This window comes from Podarcis melisellensis (genome assembly GCF_964234715.1).
Source record: "Podarcis melisellensis genome assembly, chromosome: 3".
Classification (NCBI taxonomy): Eukaryota; Metazoa; Chordata; class Lepidosauria; order Squamata; family Lacertidae; genus Podarcis; species Podarcis melisellensis.
In genome coordinates this window covers 1407065-1423781 of record NC_138530.1, presented here as the reverse complement: position 1 = coordinate 1423781, position 16717 = coordinate 1407065, and the positions used below count along the sequence as shown (strand labels likewise).

The window sequence follows — 16717 nt, the reverse complement described above, 5'->3', positions numbered from 1 at the left end:
GGCTCATCTAGCCCAACCCCATGCAATGCAAGAAACTCGGGATCTCCCTGAGCTGCCCTGAGCCTAGCAAGCCACCAGGCGTGCAATTTGATCCCTCCACGATCCGTCGGAATCCGGGCAAGCGCGCTGCCTGCCCCTCCCGTTGCCTCCCTGCATGGATCCAGGGGACGCAAATTACCAAGAAACTACAACCCCCACAATGCCTTGCGCCCAAACCCGGGCTTCTCCCATCATCTGATTGGCCACGACTTGTTGACAGTGAGAGGTTGGCGCTTTCTATTGGTCGGGGAGCCCACGAAAGGCGGGCTTCTTCCTTTAGTCCCGCCTCCAGAGGCTACGCTCTGTACTCGAGCCTATGATAGCCGGGGCAGCGATGGGACTGGCGGCGCGGCTGGCCAATGGGCGTGAAGGCGCGAACGGGGAGAGTTTCGAACGGAGCCGCGGCGCCGTGAGGGGAAAAGAGCGGCGGGAGCTCTGAGGGGGGAAACGTGAGGTAAGAAATGGAGCCAAAGGGCGGTTTTTTGTGAGGGGGAAAGCGGGGGGAGGCGATGTTTTTAGGGTGGGGATGGTGCCCGAAATCTCCCTAGGCTCCTTCTCGGTCGAGGCGCCTCGGCCCACTTTGGCGCCGAACTCCCCGCACGTAGAAAAGGAGCCCCTCAGGGAGACGGCGCGGAGGGCTTGATCTACTAAATAGAAGATAAAGCGATAAATAAAATGAAGCGCGGGGAGAGACATAGAAACGGTTCTTCTCCCTCCGGGCGCCGGCCCTTGTGGGGTTCAGGACAGAGCACAGAAAGGCAGGGTGAAGCTGCGGAACTCCCTGCCACCGGAGGCAGCGATGAAATGGCGGGGGGGGGGAGCAGCCAAAAGCCACATAGGGGGAGAAATAACTAGAAGCCCATCTATCTCAATATGGAGAAGCAGAACCTCTCCCCCCCCCCAATGTCTGTGTGTATATAATCTATATAAAGATAGCTTTAAAAGAGGACTAGACAAATTTATGAGGGGCTGGGGGCTGGACTAGATGACCCCTGAGGTCCCCTTCCTACTGGGTCTGGTTTCAAACCCTGAGCTATCTTTGCAGCAGAGAGCCAGTGAATTGCAAAGACAGGGAGGATCCATGAACAGATCTTTATTTTACCCAAGTACATGCACAGAAAGAATGGCCGACCCCGGAGGACTCTTGGAAACTTTTAAACATTCATTTTCTCCTTACACTCCTAATTCCTATTGGTTTAAAAATTACAGCGGACAGATTTCCTTGAACGCCTTTTTCCTACCTCACTCCTTGATATGTGCCCCCACTATTACATACAGTCACATGCATCCCATATACATTTAAATTAGTAATTTAAGGACAAAGGATGTGCCTTTTAATATTCATGAGGTAATTATGCACACGTACTTTCTTAAGTCTGCACCTGCTAATTCTTCTTGTCTTGGATTGTAAATCTTTCACTCCTAGGAGCCTCTTGGCTATCTACAGGCCTTGAGCAGTAAAATGAGTCCTTAACCTTAACGCATTCCAAACAAGAGCTGGTAAGAGGTAATTAACGAGTAGATGTGGGTCTTGCCGATCAGAAGGTTGGCGGTTCGAATCCCCACAACTAGGTGAGCTCCCGTTGCTCGGTCCCTGCTCCTGCCAACCTAGCAGTCCGAAAGCACACCAAAAGTGCAAGTAGATAAATAGGTACCACTCTGGCGGGAAGGTAAACGGCGTTTCCGTGCGCTGCTCTGGTTCACCAGAAGCGGCTTAGTCCTGCTGGCCACATGACCCGGAAGCTGTGCGCTGGCTCCCTCGGCCACTAAAGCGAGATGAGCGCCGCAACCCCAGAGTCGGCCACGACTGGACCTCACGGACAGGGGTCCCTTTACCTTTAACAAATAGATGCAGGTGGCGCTGTGGTCTAAACCACAGAGCCTAGGGCTTAGATCAGAAGGTCGGCGGTTCGAATCCCGGCGACAGGGTGAGTTCCCATTGCTCTTTCCCAGCTCCTGCCAACCTAGCAGTTCGAAAGCACAAAGTGCAAGTAGATCAATAGGTACCGCTCCGGCAGGAAGGTAAACGGCATTTCCATGTGCTGCTCTGGTTCTCCAAAAGTGGCTTAGTCATGCTAGCCACGTGACCCGGAAGCTGTGCGCAGCAACCCCAGAGTCGTCCGTGACTGGACCTAATGGTCAGGGGTCCGTTTACCTAACAAATAGACAAAAGAAGAAATTCAACTTCAAAAAGCCAAGTTGATGGACGGCAAACTGGCTTTCTTTAGCATAACACTTGATAGATTCCTCCAGCGGGGAAGCATAGACAGCAAGCACAAATTTATAGCTGGTTATTTTATATAAAAACAGGATCAATAATCATTTCTGACCCCACATTCCCATTCTACAATTCTCTTATTCTGCTCTTGCGAGAGGCAAGGGATCTCTGTGGTTCTCCCATTAGAGGCAGCAGTGTTTCTGAATAGCAGTTGCTAGAAAGTGTGCTTTTTCTCTAAGCTTCTTGTGGGGCCTCTGGTTAACTGGATGAGGCCCCATTTAGCCTGATCCAGAAAGCATCTCCTTCCTTAAGCATCTACGCTGCTCTGGCCCAGCCAGTTGATGGAGCCTCCTGGCCTGGGGCTGCCTAAGCCTGCTCCCCCCCCCCCCCAGTGCTTTGCACCGCAGCTCTCCTCAGCTCCAGCCAGAATGCAGAAACTACTCCACTGCCTGATTTTTGGTTGAAGCATGTGAGCTTGTTGGAAGAAGCGAAAAGACACAGGCTGTTTTATGCTGCTGTCCGAAGGCTAAAGGGTCTACCAGTATAAACTGGCCGGGGGGGGGTGGGGGGGCGGATCAGGAATATCAGTGGCTTGCAAAGATAGGCAAGGGATGCAAACATGAGTTCTCATTCTAATCCTGGCTCTGCAGGCAGATAGATCACACCTGTCAACACATAACTGACTAACGCACCTGCCTCTGACTTGTAGGCGCTTTGCTGAGAACATGGCGTTTGTTACTCCAAGGAAGCGAAAACGCAGCATTGACAGGTGAGATTGCCGTTGCAAGTTATCCAAGAGCTTTAGCTACTGTTGTGACTTGGAAAATCAGAGGGAATTATTTTTATACATGTATTACTGTTGGTTTTGGGATGCTACAAAACGATTGGAATGTACAACATCCTGCTCTCTTCCTCTTAGGTACTTTCATTCTTCACTTTCCGAATTAATGATTAAGAGATTTGGTTTAACATTGTCCAAATTGGAGTAAGGTGTATTGTAAGTGTTATGTACTGAAGTTCTCACCCTGGGCCAGCCGGGGGATACTTTAGATAGTTTTTCACTCAGGTCCACATATGCAAATAAGGGATTGAAAGTGATGTTCAGTGATTGGATAGTTACAGAAAGTTGTTACAGTTGTGTTGTACTGGAGCTCTATATAAGCAGGCTGGCTGAGACCTTTAGTTCAGTTCTGTCCTGGCCTGTGAATAAACAAGAGCTGTTTGAAGAATCGCTGTGTCGTCTGATATGTTCACCCACAACTTAACAGTAAGAGACACTGTTGTGTTAATTTCATTTAGATCCAGTTTGTGATCCAATATTTTGTGTAATGAATTTCCTGTGATAATGCGGGAAACTAATTATGTTTCTTCTGAATTCACTGATTGCTTAACATTATTTAATAGGAAGAACAGAGGAAGGAGTAGGAACCCATATCCTTACCTGTAAATTTTTATAACTTGATTTTTTTTATCATCTTCCAATATGTATTTGTCATCTTACACATCCATCACATGTGGAAATGCACCAAATTTCAGTATCTTCAACTGGCTAATCTAGCTCTTAAAAGATTGCATAGGTTCTTCTAAAGTTAGAATGATGTCATATGCAAAAAGTTTTATTCCCGCCCCCTTTAAGTAAAGAGTGAAATATTAACTTTATATTGTTGTAATGGATTACACTTTCTCACACCAGCCAGACCCCAACCCCCAGTCCAGTGCCCGAACCGTAGAGGATGTAATGACTGTCCCTCAGGAGCCTCTGGGTAATGTAACAGAAATTCGTACTGTGAATTTCTTTTCCCAGAGTCTCCTGAAGGACAGTATCCACCACACTGGGAGAGCCTTCATGGTTCATTAGTTGTATCTGGAGGAAGCAATTTAAACTCAGCGCACTAACTTTTCTTTTATATGGTCTGTGTATGATACTTTGGATATGGAGTCGTCACCGGCTATGGTTGGTGTTTTACCGTGTTATGTTTATGCATAATGAAAATAAACATTAACTTTACATTTTGCAGCTTGTTACTAGTACACAGGAATCCAGCGAAAAAACTGATGATGGAATTTGTTGGGGATCTGCCTGTAACAGATCCTGCAGGACACCGTACTGTATCTCAAATGTTGAGTTTCCAGGATGAAGAAAAAGAAAATCAAAACCTGTCCCAAGCATCAAGAATATCACAGAAGCTTGATAAGTCTCCACTACAAGCAGCCAGTGTGCCAAAGGGGATGCAAAGGGAGTTTCCACAGAGAACGTCTCCTGAGTGTGGCAGCGCATACAGTTCCATTGTACCCCCCAGCTCCTTTTACAACAAAGGGAAGCAATATCTAAACCTGCTGGAGAGGAAACTAGCAAATGAAAGCCATCCTCTGAATCCAAGAAATGATGACGGAAACCTACCTGTTGCCAACAAGACTGAGACAACACAGCTGAAAGTGATGACAAACAGGAGCAGGCCTTCAAAAGCATCCAAGCGGCCTGCTGCTTCCAGGCAGGCCAAGGCTTTGCCGAGAAACACCAAAAAAGCCAAGGTAGAGGTGGTGCTTCCCAGGCCTGTGGAGGGGAACAAGAATGCTAACTGTGCTATTCAAAATAAAGTGGAGACTCCTTTTAAAGTGTTAAGCATGAAATTCAAACCTGTGCCGAAACTCCAGACGGGGGCAGCATTCTTTGCCACTGGAAAGAAATGGCAGCCGGGCTCTAAGAAGATACATTCATCTCCATCGTCCCTCTGCTCAGTTAGCAAGCCCACAGTAAAAGAGAGACAGGGCAGACGCCTGGCTCATTCTAAGCTCTACTTGTCCACTGAAAGCGAAGCAACGAAAGCAGGCAGGAAAGAAAGCCCAAAAGAGAAAAAACATGATCGTGTGGAAGATGGTGTGAAATTGATCTGCAATACAAGGCAGGAGACTCTGTGTGAAGTGGACCTGTTGCAAGATACCAGCCCTCTCCAAACATCTCATTCTGGTTGCTCAGAGACTCTGGTAGAAAAGGAAGCTGATGCTGGAACTCAGGTATGTAGAATCTATGAAAACTGGTAACCAAAGTTTGCATTTATGGAATTTCTGCTGCGATACACAATTTTGGAACTTCGCCGTGTGTAGACAATGTTTTCTCCACTGAATATTTATTTAATTTGCATACTGCCCTTCACCCGAAGAGTGATTCAAACATAAAAATACAAAATGAGAACGCATAATGCATAATAAAGCAAATAGCAAATACAAACCAATAATCCCCCTCCCACAAACACATTTTAAAAAGCCATAGAGTGGTAATCAGCCAGATGTTTGGTTGAAAAGAAATGTTTTCACTTGGCGCCTAAAGATATGTGTGAGGAATGTGTGTGGTTGCTCACGAAGATAACAGCCAGGACTCTGACCTGTCTTTTACAGGTTTTATTGAGTGCAAAAACTATGTACAGTGCAGAAGTCCAAAATCCATGTCTGCCTCAATCACTAGCAGATTCCGGAAGTGGTTTCTTCTGGTTTGCCCTCCAGCACATAAGCCTGGGAAAACCCCCTCTCTGCCTCTTCTCCTTACGCTTACTTCCCTGGCGAAAACTATGTGACAGAAGCATTTCCAACTCCTTGGGAGGGGTGTCGTGGCTCATCTCGGCCTGAGTGAGCCTTTTTCATCAACCCCCCTTCTTTCTTCATCCGTTTCTCCTGAGGGCTCACCTTCACCACACTCTGACAAGGTGCAGCTGCTCAACAAAGGGGGAGGCTCTCTGTACGTTCCTGCCTCTCTCCCCTACCCTGATGGCAGCCCCCTGACAATATGTAATGAAGGCTCCAAGTGAGCCTCCCTGTGTGGAGCATTCCACAAACTTGGAACAGAAAATGCCCTTTCTTGTGTTGTCGCCCTCCGGACCTCTTGTGGAAGAGACATAAAAAGAAGGACCACAAATGATGATTGCAGGGTCTGGATCTGTTCATATGGGGAGAGGCGATCCTTCAGGTATTACGGTCCTGAATGGTGTTGAATGCACCGTGCATCAGCAGGTTATATGGCATCCTTTAATTCTTTTTTAAATCTCACAAGCAAGCAAAGAAAATTTCAATTAATGTAACACAGTATAATAAACACTTAATATTAACACAGGTGTCAAAATCAGTAATATACAATAAAGCCATAAATTAAAACTACTTCTGAAAAAAAATACTGAAAGGCTAAAGCCAAAATTTCATATAATTTGATATCTGGGTAGCCTCTCTGCTGTAGGCTTTCCATGTATGAGATGTCTGAATTTGGGGGGAGGGATGAGAACACCTCTAGTTACCATACATTATAACTTTCAGCAACTTGGAGACTTGGAAAAGGGTTTCATAATGTTCAGCAGTAAAAATGAGGAATTTGCAGAAATCTCTGCCTTACATTCACAGAATTCACTGGGTCAACAAGCCTCCTGTTAGCATGGCAACAGTTTTAGATATGTTACTATGCCATGGTCACTCTGGCATTGCATGACAGCTAGTGAATCTTATTAAATCCCACCTTTCTTCCATGACATGGAAGGTGGTGTTTGCAGTGGTGGTTTTCTATTAAGCCACTGACCAGACCTAGATCTGTGCTTCTTTTCAGCAAGATTGCTCCATTGCATTTCTTCATATCATTCCCTCAAACCTTAAATGGAAACTTCTGAAGGGGTAACCAAGTAGCAAAATTTATTATTGGGGCACCCTGAAAATTTGCCTTGTCAAAAAACATTTGTCTTCTTCATTAGGACCCTGAAGAAATCTTGCAGGGATCACCAAAAAACGTGGACAAGCACGAGACTGCCTCTTCCAGCAAGCTTTCTAGTACGATAATCAAGGATAAGCGTAAGTAACATTGAGAATATATTACAATTTCAGATGCATCTGTTCTGTGTTCATGGAAAGCTTGGTAGGCCACCCTATCCTGTTCATCACAACACTCTGAATAGAGAAAGTTCTCCATGTCATTGGGACCTGGCACAAATTGCCAATGGAGGATAGAAATCACAATATTTTTTTCTCTTTTCCCCAGAGCCATCTTCCGCAAGTGACACCCATCCATTTTTCAGTACGCCTTCCAGCAACAAAAAAAGGTAAGGCAATCTTGTTCTGATATTCAGAAGTGATATGTAGGTGAAAGGAGTGCTTCAGTTTGGATACTTTTCTTTATGAACCTGTTTTCCCCGGTGAATATTTACTATATAACCCATTACTACAAGATATAAATTCCTTGAATAAATTTCAGGCCACGCAGTCTCTCAGATGAACAGTCTTCAGCTGTATCGTTCAGTCCAGTAGGACAGAAGGTCCCTGCCATTCTGAGAACCAGCAAGAAGACAAAGAAACTGAGCAAAGATCAGATGATCATTGTAAGTATATTTCTGAATATATTGTTAATGACTGTCAGGTCAACTAATGCCATGCAACCTGGAGCTTCTATTTTAGAATAGAAAAGCCCACCTTAGCTGCTAATCAGCTTTATATGCACTCCTAAAACATTGTACAGTGGTACCTCGGGTTACATACACTTCAGGTTACAGACTCCACTAACCCAGAAATAGTGCTTCAGGTTGAGAACTTTGCTTCAGGATGAGAACAGAAATCGTGCTCCGGCGGCAGCGGGAGGCCCCATTAGCTAAAGTGGTGCTTCAGGTTAAGAACAATTTCAGGTTAAGTATGGACCTCTGGAACAAATTAAGTACTTAACCCGAGGTACCACTGTACATGGAAGTGAGAGCTGGACCATAAAGAAGGCTGATCGCCGAAGAATTGATGCTTTTGAATTCTGGTGCTGGAGGAGACTCTTGAGAGAGTCCCATGGACTGCACGAAGATCAAACCTCTCCATTCTTAAGGAAATCAGCCCTGAGTGCTCACTGGAAGGACAGATCCTGAAGCTGAGGCTCCAAGACTTTGGCCACCTCATGAGAAGAGAAGACTCCCTGGAAAAGACCCTGATGTTGGGAAAGATGGAGGGGACAAGGAGAAGGGGACAACAGAGGACGAGATGGTGGGACAGTGTTCTCGAAGCTACCAGCATGAGTTTGACCAAACTGCGGGAGGCAGTGGAAGACAAGAGTGCCTGGCGTGCTCTGGTCCAGGGGGTCACGAAGAGGCGGAAACGACTAAACAACAACCACTGTACAGTTTTTTCCTGATGCCTCAGGCCGGTTTGGGCATGGCAACATGGTAACTCCCTCTTTCCCCTGACAGGATGCTGGCCAGAAACATTTTGGTGCCACTGTCTGCAAATCATGTGGTATGGTCTACTCAGCTGCAAGCCCAGAAGATGAAACACAGCATGCCCAGTATCATCAGCGGTTCCTTGAAGGAATAAAATATGTGGTAAGACACAAACTAAATGCACCATGGTATCCTTTGTGAATTGATTTTGTTTTGGACAACAGAATTCCCTAGAGCATACCTGGCTAAATGGAAAAGGGAATTCTTAGGAAACTGAGCACAAATGTTATCTGAGCTCAACAATCCAGCACACACTCCAGCATTTTGTGTGAGTTGCCATATAAAAATTATGGAAGTACTTCACCTGTGTCTTTCGCATGGCTGAGACTCTTCCTGGTGCCTTCCAGATGTTCTGGAGTACAACTCCCATTGTTCCTGAATATCAGCCTTGCTGGCTTGGACTGATGGGAGTTGGAGCCCAACATCTGGAGGGCCAGAGGTTGGGGAAGACTACCGTAAAGGAAGATGCAGGTTATTTTAATCATGACTTTAATATATATAGTGGTTTACAACTCTCACGAATTAAACTCTTGGGCATCTACACTTTTTGCCCTCTTCTGTCTTTTTCTCCTTTTGATAGAGCTGGAAGAATGAACATGTCGCTGCAGAATTCTGGGATGGAAAAATTGTCTTGATTCTTCAGGATGATCCAAAATATGCCATCAAAAAGGTGCAGAGCTGACTTTTCTTCTAGTCTTGCTCCTCCAAATGGGAGTGGTCTGCTACTTGCTGCAAAGGAAGAATCTGGAGCATACACTCCTGGTTCTTTTTTCTTTTAGTTGTGGATTGACCCTTCTCACAAAGGTGGGTGTGGTTCACCCCAAACAGCTTGGTAGGCCTGCAGGTTGGAGATTCTCCACAACTGGGGTAAAATATTTGCCCTACCTCCAAGTAAAATGAACTAATTTTAAAGTGTGTACAGTGGTACCTTGGGTTACATACACTTCAGGTTACATACACTTCAGGTTACAGACTCTGCTAACCCAGATATAGTGCCTCGGGTTAAGAACTTTGCTTCAGGATGAGAACAGAAATCGCACGATGGCGGTGCGGCAGCAATGGGAGGCCCCATTAGCTAAAGTGGTGCTTCAGGTTAAGAACAGCTTCAGGTTAAGAACGCACCTCTGGAATGAATTAAGTACTTAAACCTAGGTACCACTGTATGTGTTCTTGTGGGTTTTTTAATAAGGGAAAGTCTCTTTTTTTTTTTTTTATAAAAATTTTTATTAAGATTTTTTACAGATTAACAAACAGAATAGGTTTCATAACATCCTTTCATTCTATTGCGGACTCCCTCACGTCTCCCGCTTCCACTTTCATCATTAAAAACGAATTTTCCAAGCAAATTATCATCTTGTTTATGCTCTTAATTACAATATTTAGGTTAAACTCAAATAAAAAATTATAATTTAATGGTAGACAGTTATTTCTGCTCTGGCTTCCTTGTTAGGATTCAACCAAATTACAGTACTTTTGTAAATAAATCTTAAATTTCTTCCAGTCTTCTTCAACCCTCTCCTCTCCCAGGTCGCGGATTCTGCCAGTCATCTCAGCCAGTTGCATATAGTCCATCAGCTGCATCTGCCATTCTTCCAGTGTTGGTAGATCTTGGGTTTTCCAGCTCTTAGCAATAAGTATCCTTGCCGCCGTTGTAGCGTACATAAAAAATGTTCTGTCCTTCTTTAACACGTTCTGGCCGACCATGCCCAGAAGGAAGGCCTCTGGTTTCTTGGTGAAGGTATACTTAAATACCTTTTTTAACTCATTGTATATCATTTCCCAAAAGGCCTTCACTTTAGGGCAGGTCCACCAGAGGTGAAAGAATGTTCCTTCATTTTCCTTACATTTCCAACATTTGTTATCAGACGAATGGTATATTTTAGCCAATTTCACTGGGGTCATGTACCATCTATATATCATTTTCATTACATTTTCCTTCAGGGCATTACATGCTGTGAAGTTCAGCCCGGTGGTCCATAACCTTTCCCAGTCCTCAAACATAATGTTGTGCCCAATATCCTGGGCCCACTTTATCATAGCCGATTTAACCAATTCGTCTTGTGTGTTCCATTTCAGCAGCAAGTTATACATTTTTGAAAGTACCTTGGTCTTAGGTTCTAGCAGTTCTGTCTCCAGTTTCGATTTCTCCACCTGGAATCCTAACTTTTTATCAATCTTAAACACTTCCTTAATCTGAGCATAGTGTAACCAGTCTCGCACTTTATCTTTCATTTTCTCTAAACTCTGCAGTTTCCAATTGTCTCCATCCCTTTCTAGTATTTCCCAATATTTTGGCCAATTGGCCTCCATATTGGGTCTTTTTCGGGCCTTAGCCTCCAAAGGTGACAGCCACCTCGGTGTTTTGTTTTCTAATAAGTCTTTGTATCTTGTCCAGACATTAAATATTGCTTTTCTGACAATATGGTTCTTAAAAACCTTGTTGATCTTAACCTTGTCGTACCATAAATATGCATGCCATCCAAATGCATTGTTAAAACCTTCCAAATCCAGCACATCCGTGTCCTCCAGAAGTAGCCAGTCTTTTAGCCAGCAGAAAGCTGCGGCTTCATAATACAACTTTAAGTCTGGCAGGGCAAAGCCCCCTCTTTCTTTTGCGTCCGTTAATATCTTAAACTTAATTCTGGGCTTTTTGCCCTGCCAGACAAATTTGGAGATATCTTTCTGCCACTTCCGGAAGCACTCCGTTTTATCTACAATCTGCAATGTCTGAAACAAAAATAACATTTTTGGCAATACATTCATCTTAATAGCAGCTATTCGACCTAACAATGAAAGTTTCAATTTTGACCAGCTATCCAAGTCTCTCTTAATTTCAGACCAACATTTTTCATAATTATCTTTAAACAGACTCAAATTCTTTGCTGTTATGTTTACCCCTAGGTATTTAACTTTCTTAACCACAGTTAACTCTGTCTCTCTCTGAAACCGTTCCGACTCAATATCTGTCAAGTTTTTTCCCAACACCTTGGTTTTTTGCTTATTTAGTTTAAATCCCGCCACCCGACCAAAATCTTGGATTAGTTGTAGTACTCTTTTCGTACTAGATTCTGGCTCCTGTAATGTCAGAACTAAGTCATCTGCAAACGCTTTAAGTTTGTATTGTTTCGCTCCGACCTGTATCCCTTCCACCAACCTGTCCCCTCTAATCGTGTTCAAGAGCACCTCCAGGACCGAGATAAATAATAACGGGGAAATCGGACAGCCTTGTCGTGTTCCTTTTTCAATTTTAAACTCTTCTGTAACCACATTGTTAACTATCAGTTTAGCCTTTTGTTCTGAGTATATTGCATCAATCCCATTCTCAAACCCCCGGCCCACTCCCATTTCTTTTAAATTCCCTTTCATAAACTTCCAGGATATGTTATCAAAGGCCTTCTCCGCGTCTATAAAAATTAAAACAGCTTTAGTATTTATGTCTGTTTGTAAAAGCTCCAATATATCTATAATGTTCCTTGTATTGGCAGACATATGTCTACCTGGGAGAAAGCCTGCCTGGTCTTTATGGATTACTTTGTTTAAAACCCTCTTGAATCTACTTGCCAAAACGTCTGCAAATATTTTGTAATCCACATTTAAAAGGGAGATGGGACGGTAGTTCTTAAGCTGTGTCTTTTCAGTTTCCGATTTTGGTATCAATGTGATGAAAGCTTCTTTCCACGATTCTGGCGCCTTCTTCCCCTCTAAAATTTCATTGCTGACCTCCATCAGTGGTTGTATCAAATAGTCTTTCAATGTCTTATAGTACTTGGAGGTCAGCCCATCTGGTCCTGGTGATTTGCCCTGTTTCATGTTTTGGATGGCCTGCTCAATCTCTTGTCGTGTTATTTTGCCATTCAGAATTGATCTATTTTCTTCTGACAACTTTGCCAGTCCATTTGTCTTTAAAAATTGTTTAATCGCTGCTTCATCTTGTGGCCCTTGAGTGTATAGTTTTTTGAAATATCTCTGGAAGAGCCAGAAAAAGGAAATAGAACTGATATGGTGAGGAAGGTAGAGACTTTCCCTTATTAGATAGATTGGAGAGATAATAAGGGAAAGTCTCTACCTTCCTCACCATATCAGTTCTATTTCCTTTTTCTGGCTCTTTTCCTTTTTAGTTTGTTAAATTTCAATTTAAATAAATTACCTTGTTTGGAGCAAAATTAGGGTGTTTTTTCCAGCCACACTTCTTGTATTGTTACAAAAAAATACACCCGTTGCCTCAGATTTTAGGATTTAATCATGAATTCTTCAGTTGTTTCTGCAGATAACTGCTGGAAGGCGCAGTACCAATGTATTTAGAAAAAAAATGTTTGTTGTGACCTGGATTGAGTTTTGTCTGGTTTAGTTGCTGAGCTTTATATATGGCATTTTCCTTGCACAGGCGGAAGCTGTACGGGAGCTTGTAGATAATGAGCTTGGATTTAAACAAGTTGTGTTGCGCTGTCCAACCCAAACATATCTGTTTGTATCCACTGAAAAGAAGATTGTTGGCTGCTTAATTGCTGAGCCGGTCAGACAGGTGAGTAACTTGCCAAGTGGAAAGAGCGATAATCTGGATCAGGGCAGACCCTTGATACAGGAGTTCATCCTTAGAGGTGTTTGTGACTTGGCAAAGAGAAAGAGCAATGCAGTTGACTAGACCTCTTTCAGCCGCTTGAATAAAGCAAACCACTTTAGTCCTAAGAACTCGGTCTGCTGGTAACTCTTACTGCACTGAAAGCAGGATTTTGTCACTTGGAGCAAAATCTTTTGACAGTATGGGAACCGTTTAAAAGCAGTTGGGAGTGTCTGCTGTTCATTCTTAGATGTGAAGGGAAACATATTGCTAGAAATGGGAAGTAAAAGTTCCTCATCAAGTTTGATAAATGTGGAGTGGAGCTCTGGCTGCAAGTCTCCACTGTGCCTGGCAGCTCCTCTTTCTGCTTGTATTTCTAGGTCCTTGCTAGATGGGACTCAGCAGGCTTATCCTTTCCTTAGCTAGTGGATTCTGCTGGGTTAGTTCCCTTTGCAGAGAAAGAAGTGTCATCTGCTTAACGGAGCTGCACAATATACCATATTTTTCGCTCTATAACACGCACTAGACCATAACACGCATGTAGTTTTTAGAAGAGGAAAACAAGAAAAAAAATATTCTAAACGAAATAGTGGATATATGATTTTTGTGGTTCATGCTGTGGCCACAGAGATGTGATCTGACAGTGAGTTTGGAGTAGCCCAATGCAAAAATCCTGAGGATCCATGTGGATCCATGCTTTGTAACCACGGAGGAGGGAAGGAAGGGGAACCATGGATCCTCTGCTCACGACTGCAGCAGATCCCCACCACCACCCACAGGCATTCGCTCCATAACATGCACAGACATTTCCCCTTACTTTCTAGGAGGAAAAAAGTGAGTGTTATGGTGCAAAAAATACGGTACCTCTTCCAGAGCATTAAATCGCTCTTGTCCTAGATAAAGGAAAAAGTAAATGGGGAGGAGAGGCCAATTGCAAGAAAAACGAATATGCACATTTTCTCTGCTGTCTTGTATGTCAGAACAAATCTGTCTTTTAGAGCCTTTTAGCTGGTCCCTTATTCTGATCTAACAGCATTCTAAATGAGTTTCTGGGCTGGTATCATTCCACTGCAGCTCTCCCCCAGAGATGAGCCCACATTTCCATGCCTAGATGGCTGGCTGTTCATAGCATTTTAATTGTGGTGATTGTTAATCTGTTGCTGTAAAAATAGTGTCTTAAAGGCTAACAAATGTTTTATGGATAACATTTGTAGGTAACTCTCTACTTCAAGAATAATTGAGGCACTTCTGGCATTTGGTCCAGACACCCCAAACATGATGCTTTGGGCATCGTGGTGCGTCCCATTGAAGCCTTGCATATGGTGTGCTTTGTTAGAGGCTTGCTGCTGTTTTCCCCACCCCACTGCCTTGTTATAAGCGTATCCTGTTGTTCCTAGGCTTACCAAGTGCTTTCAGAGCCTCCAGCTGTGTCAGGGTCTCCTACTAATAACAGTCTGGAGCCTCAGCGTGCCTGGTGCTGCTCAACAAAGCCAGAGAAGGTGTTTTGTGGGATCAGCAGAATCTGGGTGTTCAGCCTGATGCGGAGAAGAGGCATCGCCAGTCGTCTAGTGGATGTGATGAGGTAAGGAAATGTAATATCTGAAATAAAAATAGACGGTGTTCTCAGATATGACCTTCTGGGATTACAGCCAGTTTTCAGCTTGCTTTAAAGGAGGTTTACCAGCAAGTAATATTAGGAGCTGGTTCCTGCTTAAATATCTGGTGTATGAACCACATACAGCAGGGTGTTGAGAGAAACTTGGACTTAAATGCCTCTCTGACTCCCAAGCCTGGTGCATATACTTTGGTCAGTGATAGTTTGGGGCTCTGTATAACAGAAACGAAACAATCTTCGTTCCTCCTCACCCCACCCCAAGGCCCACTTTCTGATGCAGATCACATCCTTGCAACCACCCCATGCATAAAACATTCTTCATGAACCAAGGCTTGTGAGAATACATTACCATAGAAGTATTCCCCAACCATCACCCACGAGAGGTTTGCAGATCCTATACAACACATTGAAGCTTGGTGGGAGTCTTAAGTTTCCGATAACACTAGTTTTTTAAAACAAGCTTTTCCTTCTAATCCAGAAAATGTGCACACTGATTGTGAGTGTTCAGTGATGTGGGAAAAGGCACCTTGCATGTCCGGTGTGTTCCCCATTTCTTTAATACTGACAAATTTAAATATACAAACTGACCACAAATTGAAATGAGCATGAAAACAGGACTGGATCCTTGCGTTACATTGATAACTTTTCTTTTCTTTTCCAGACGTACATTCTTATTTGGCTCTTTCTTAAACACCAACGAAATTGCTTTTTCTGACCCCACACCAGATGGCAAGCTATTTGCAGCCAGGTATTGCCAAACACCCAACTTCCTTGTTTATAATTTCATTAGTTAAGGTCAGTTGAGGGTGTCTTCCTACGAAGATTCAACAAGCTATTTTGTCATTTTCCTTGTGTTATATTCTGCATTTTAACATTGTAATATAAATTAGGAGCGGCAACAAACCATGTTTGTGTTGCTTTAAAAAGTTTTATTCTGAAAGTTGAAACTTTCAAAGTTGATTGTAAGTTTTAGATGGTACGAAGAGAAGGCCAATTTAGTCTATATGCAGCTGACATCTGCTTGAGCTATTTGTATCCTCTGCCTGCAGCGTTCCAAAACTTTGAACTCCTTCTGTCAAAACTATTACTATAATAGAAGATTGGCTTCTTTGTTTAGCCAGCTGGATCTGAGGTGAGAGTTTGAAGTCAGGGGCCAGTGGTCCTTCAGATATTGGACCTAATGCTCAGAGATGACTGGAGATGTAGTTCTGCAACATCTAGAAGGTGACTGATTCTCCATTCTTGCTTTAAGCTAAAGAAAGTCACTCTTGACAAAGAGTGAAATCTTCCTCACAGAATGGAGGTAGGAAGAGTCTGAGATGTTCTAATGCTGCTATGGGCCAGTTAAATATTCTTTTTGCACCTGTTGGTGGCTGCACAGCATGAGGCTACTTCTGCAATCCTTAAGCATTGGATTTTGAATCCTGAGCCTGTGTCTGGGAACTGCTTCAATTATTGCACTAAACCTTGTTCGAACGAGTGTGTTCAAATAAAATATTTGTGTAATTTTGTCTCTTTGTGTTCATGTCAATATTGCTGTGTCTGGTGGGGTTTGTTGGCTTCCATCTGTCTTGGGAGACAATGGAAAAGTATGCCTTTGTGGGCGAAGTCTGTTAGGAATATGATAGGGGTGCCAAAAAGTCTGGCCCATAAAGAGAAATTGTAGCAGTCCTCACAAGTTTAAACGGGGTTAAAACAAAAATCACCTATATCCTTTCACTTTTAATGAAAATCATTGATAGCTAACTTACTACACTATTGTCTTTTCTATATGCCCAGATATGCTTTTCTATTCTACGTGCACCAGAAATGTAAAGCCTATAAGGCAGAGAGAGAGAGAGAGAGAGAGAAACTTCCACTTGAATAACAGTGGCTGAAAAGAACTGAAAAGCTCCCTCCCTTTCCGATTAGATTGCTAAAAGAATGTGGGGTCAGAGAGAGAGAACAGAATCAGGTGTAGATTTTTGTGTGAAAAGAGGTAGGGTTGATTCTGATATTGATCATGTATTACTGCGCTGAGCTTGTGCTTAGTGACACCGTCCGTAATTCTTCATTGTATCTGTGGT

The 16717-nt window shown here is 43.4% G+C and overlaps 1 protein-coding gene across 2 annotated transcripts; it reads left to right on the top strand.

Annotated features, from left to right (window-relative positions):
- The first annotated feature begins 373 nt into the window (after positions 1–373).
- ESCO2 (establishment of sister chromatid cohesion N-acetyltransferase 2) lies at positions 374–16157 on the top strand. Of its 2 annotated transcripts, none has more exons than XM_081904009.1 (11): positions 374–493; positions 2908–3026; positions 4276–5272; positions 6985–7081; positions 7269–7329; positions 7482–7605; positions 8449–8580; positions 9059–9148; positions 12863–13000; positions 14434–14618; positions 15313–16157. In XM_081904009.1, exons 2-11 carry the CDS (start codon positions 2983–2985, stop codon positions 15443–15445), a joined length of 2001 nt encoding a protein of 666 aa, XP_081760135.1. In that variant the 5' UTR covers positions 374–493; positions 2908–2982; the 3' UTR covers positions 15446–16157. The 2 variants fall into 2 exon arrangements, with proteins under 2 accessions (XP_081760135.1, XP_081760136.1); XM_081904010.1 differs by having other exon boundaries at positions 376–493; positions 2967–3026.
- The last annotated feature ends 560 nt before the right edge of the window (positions 16158–16717 follow it).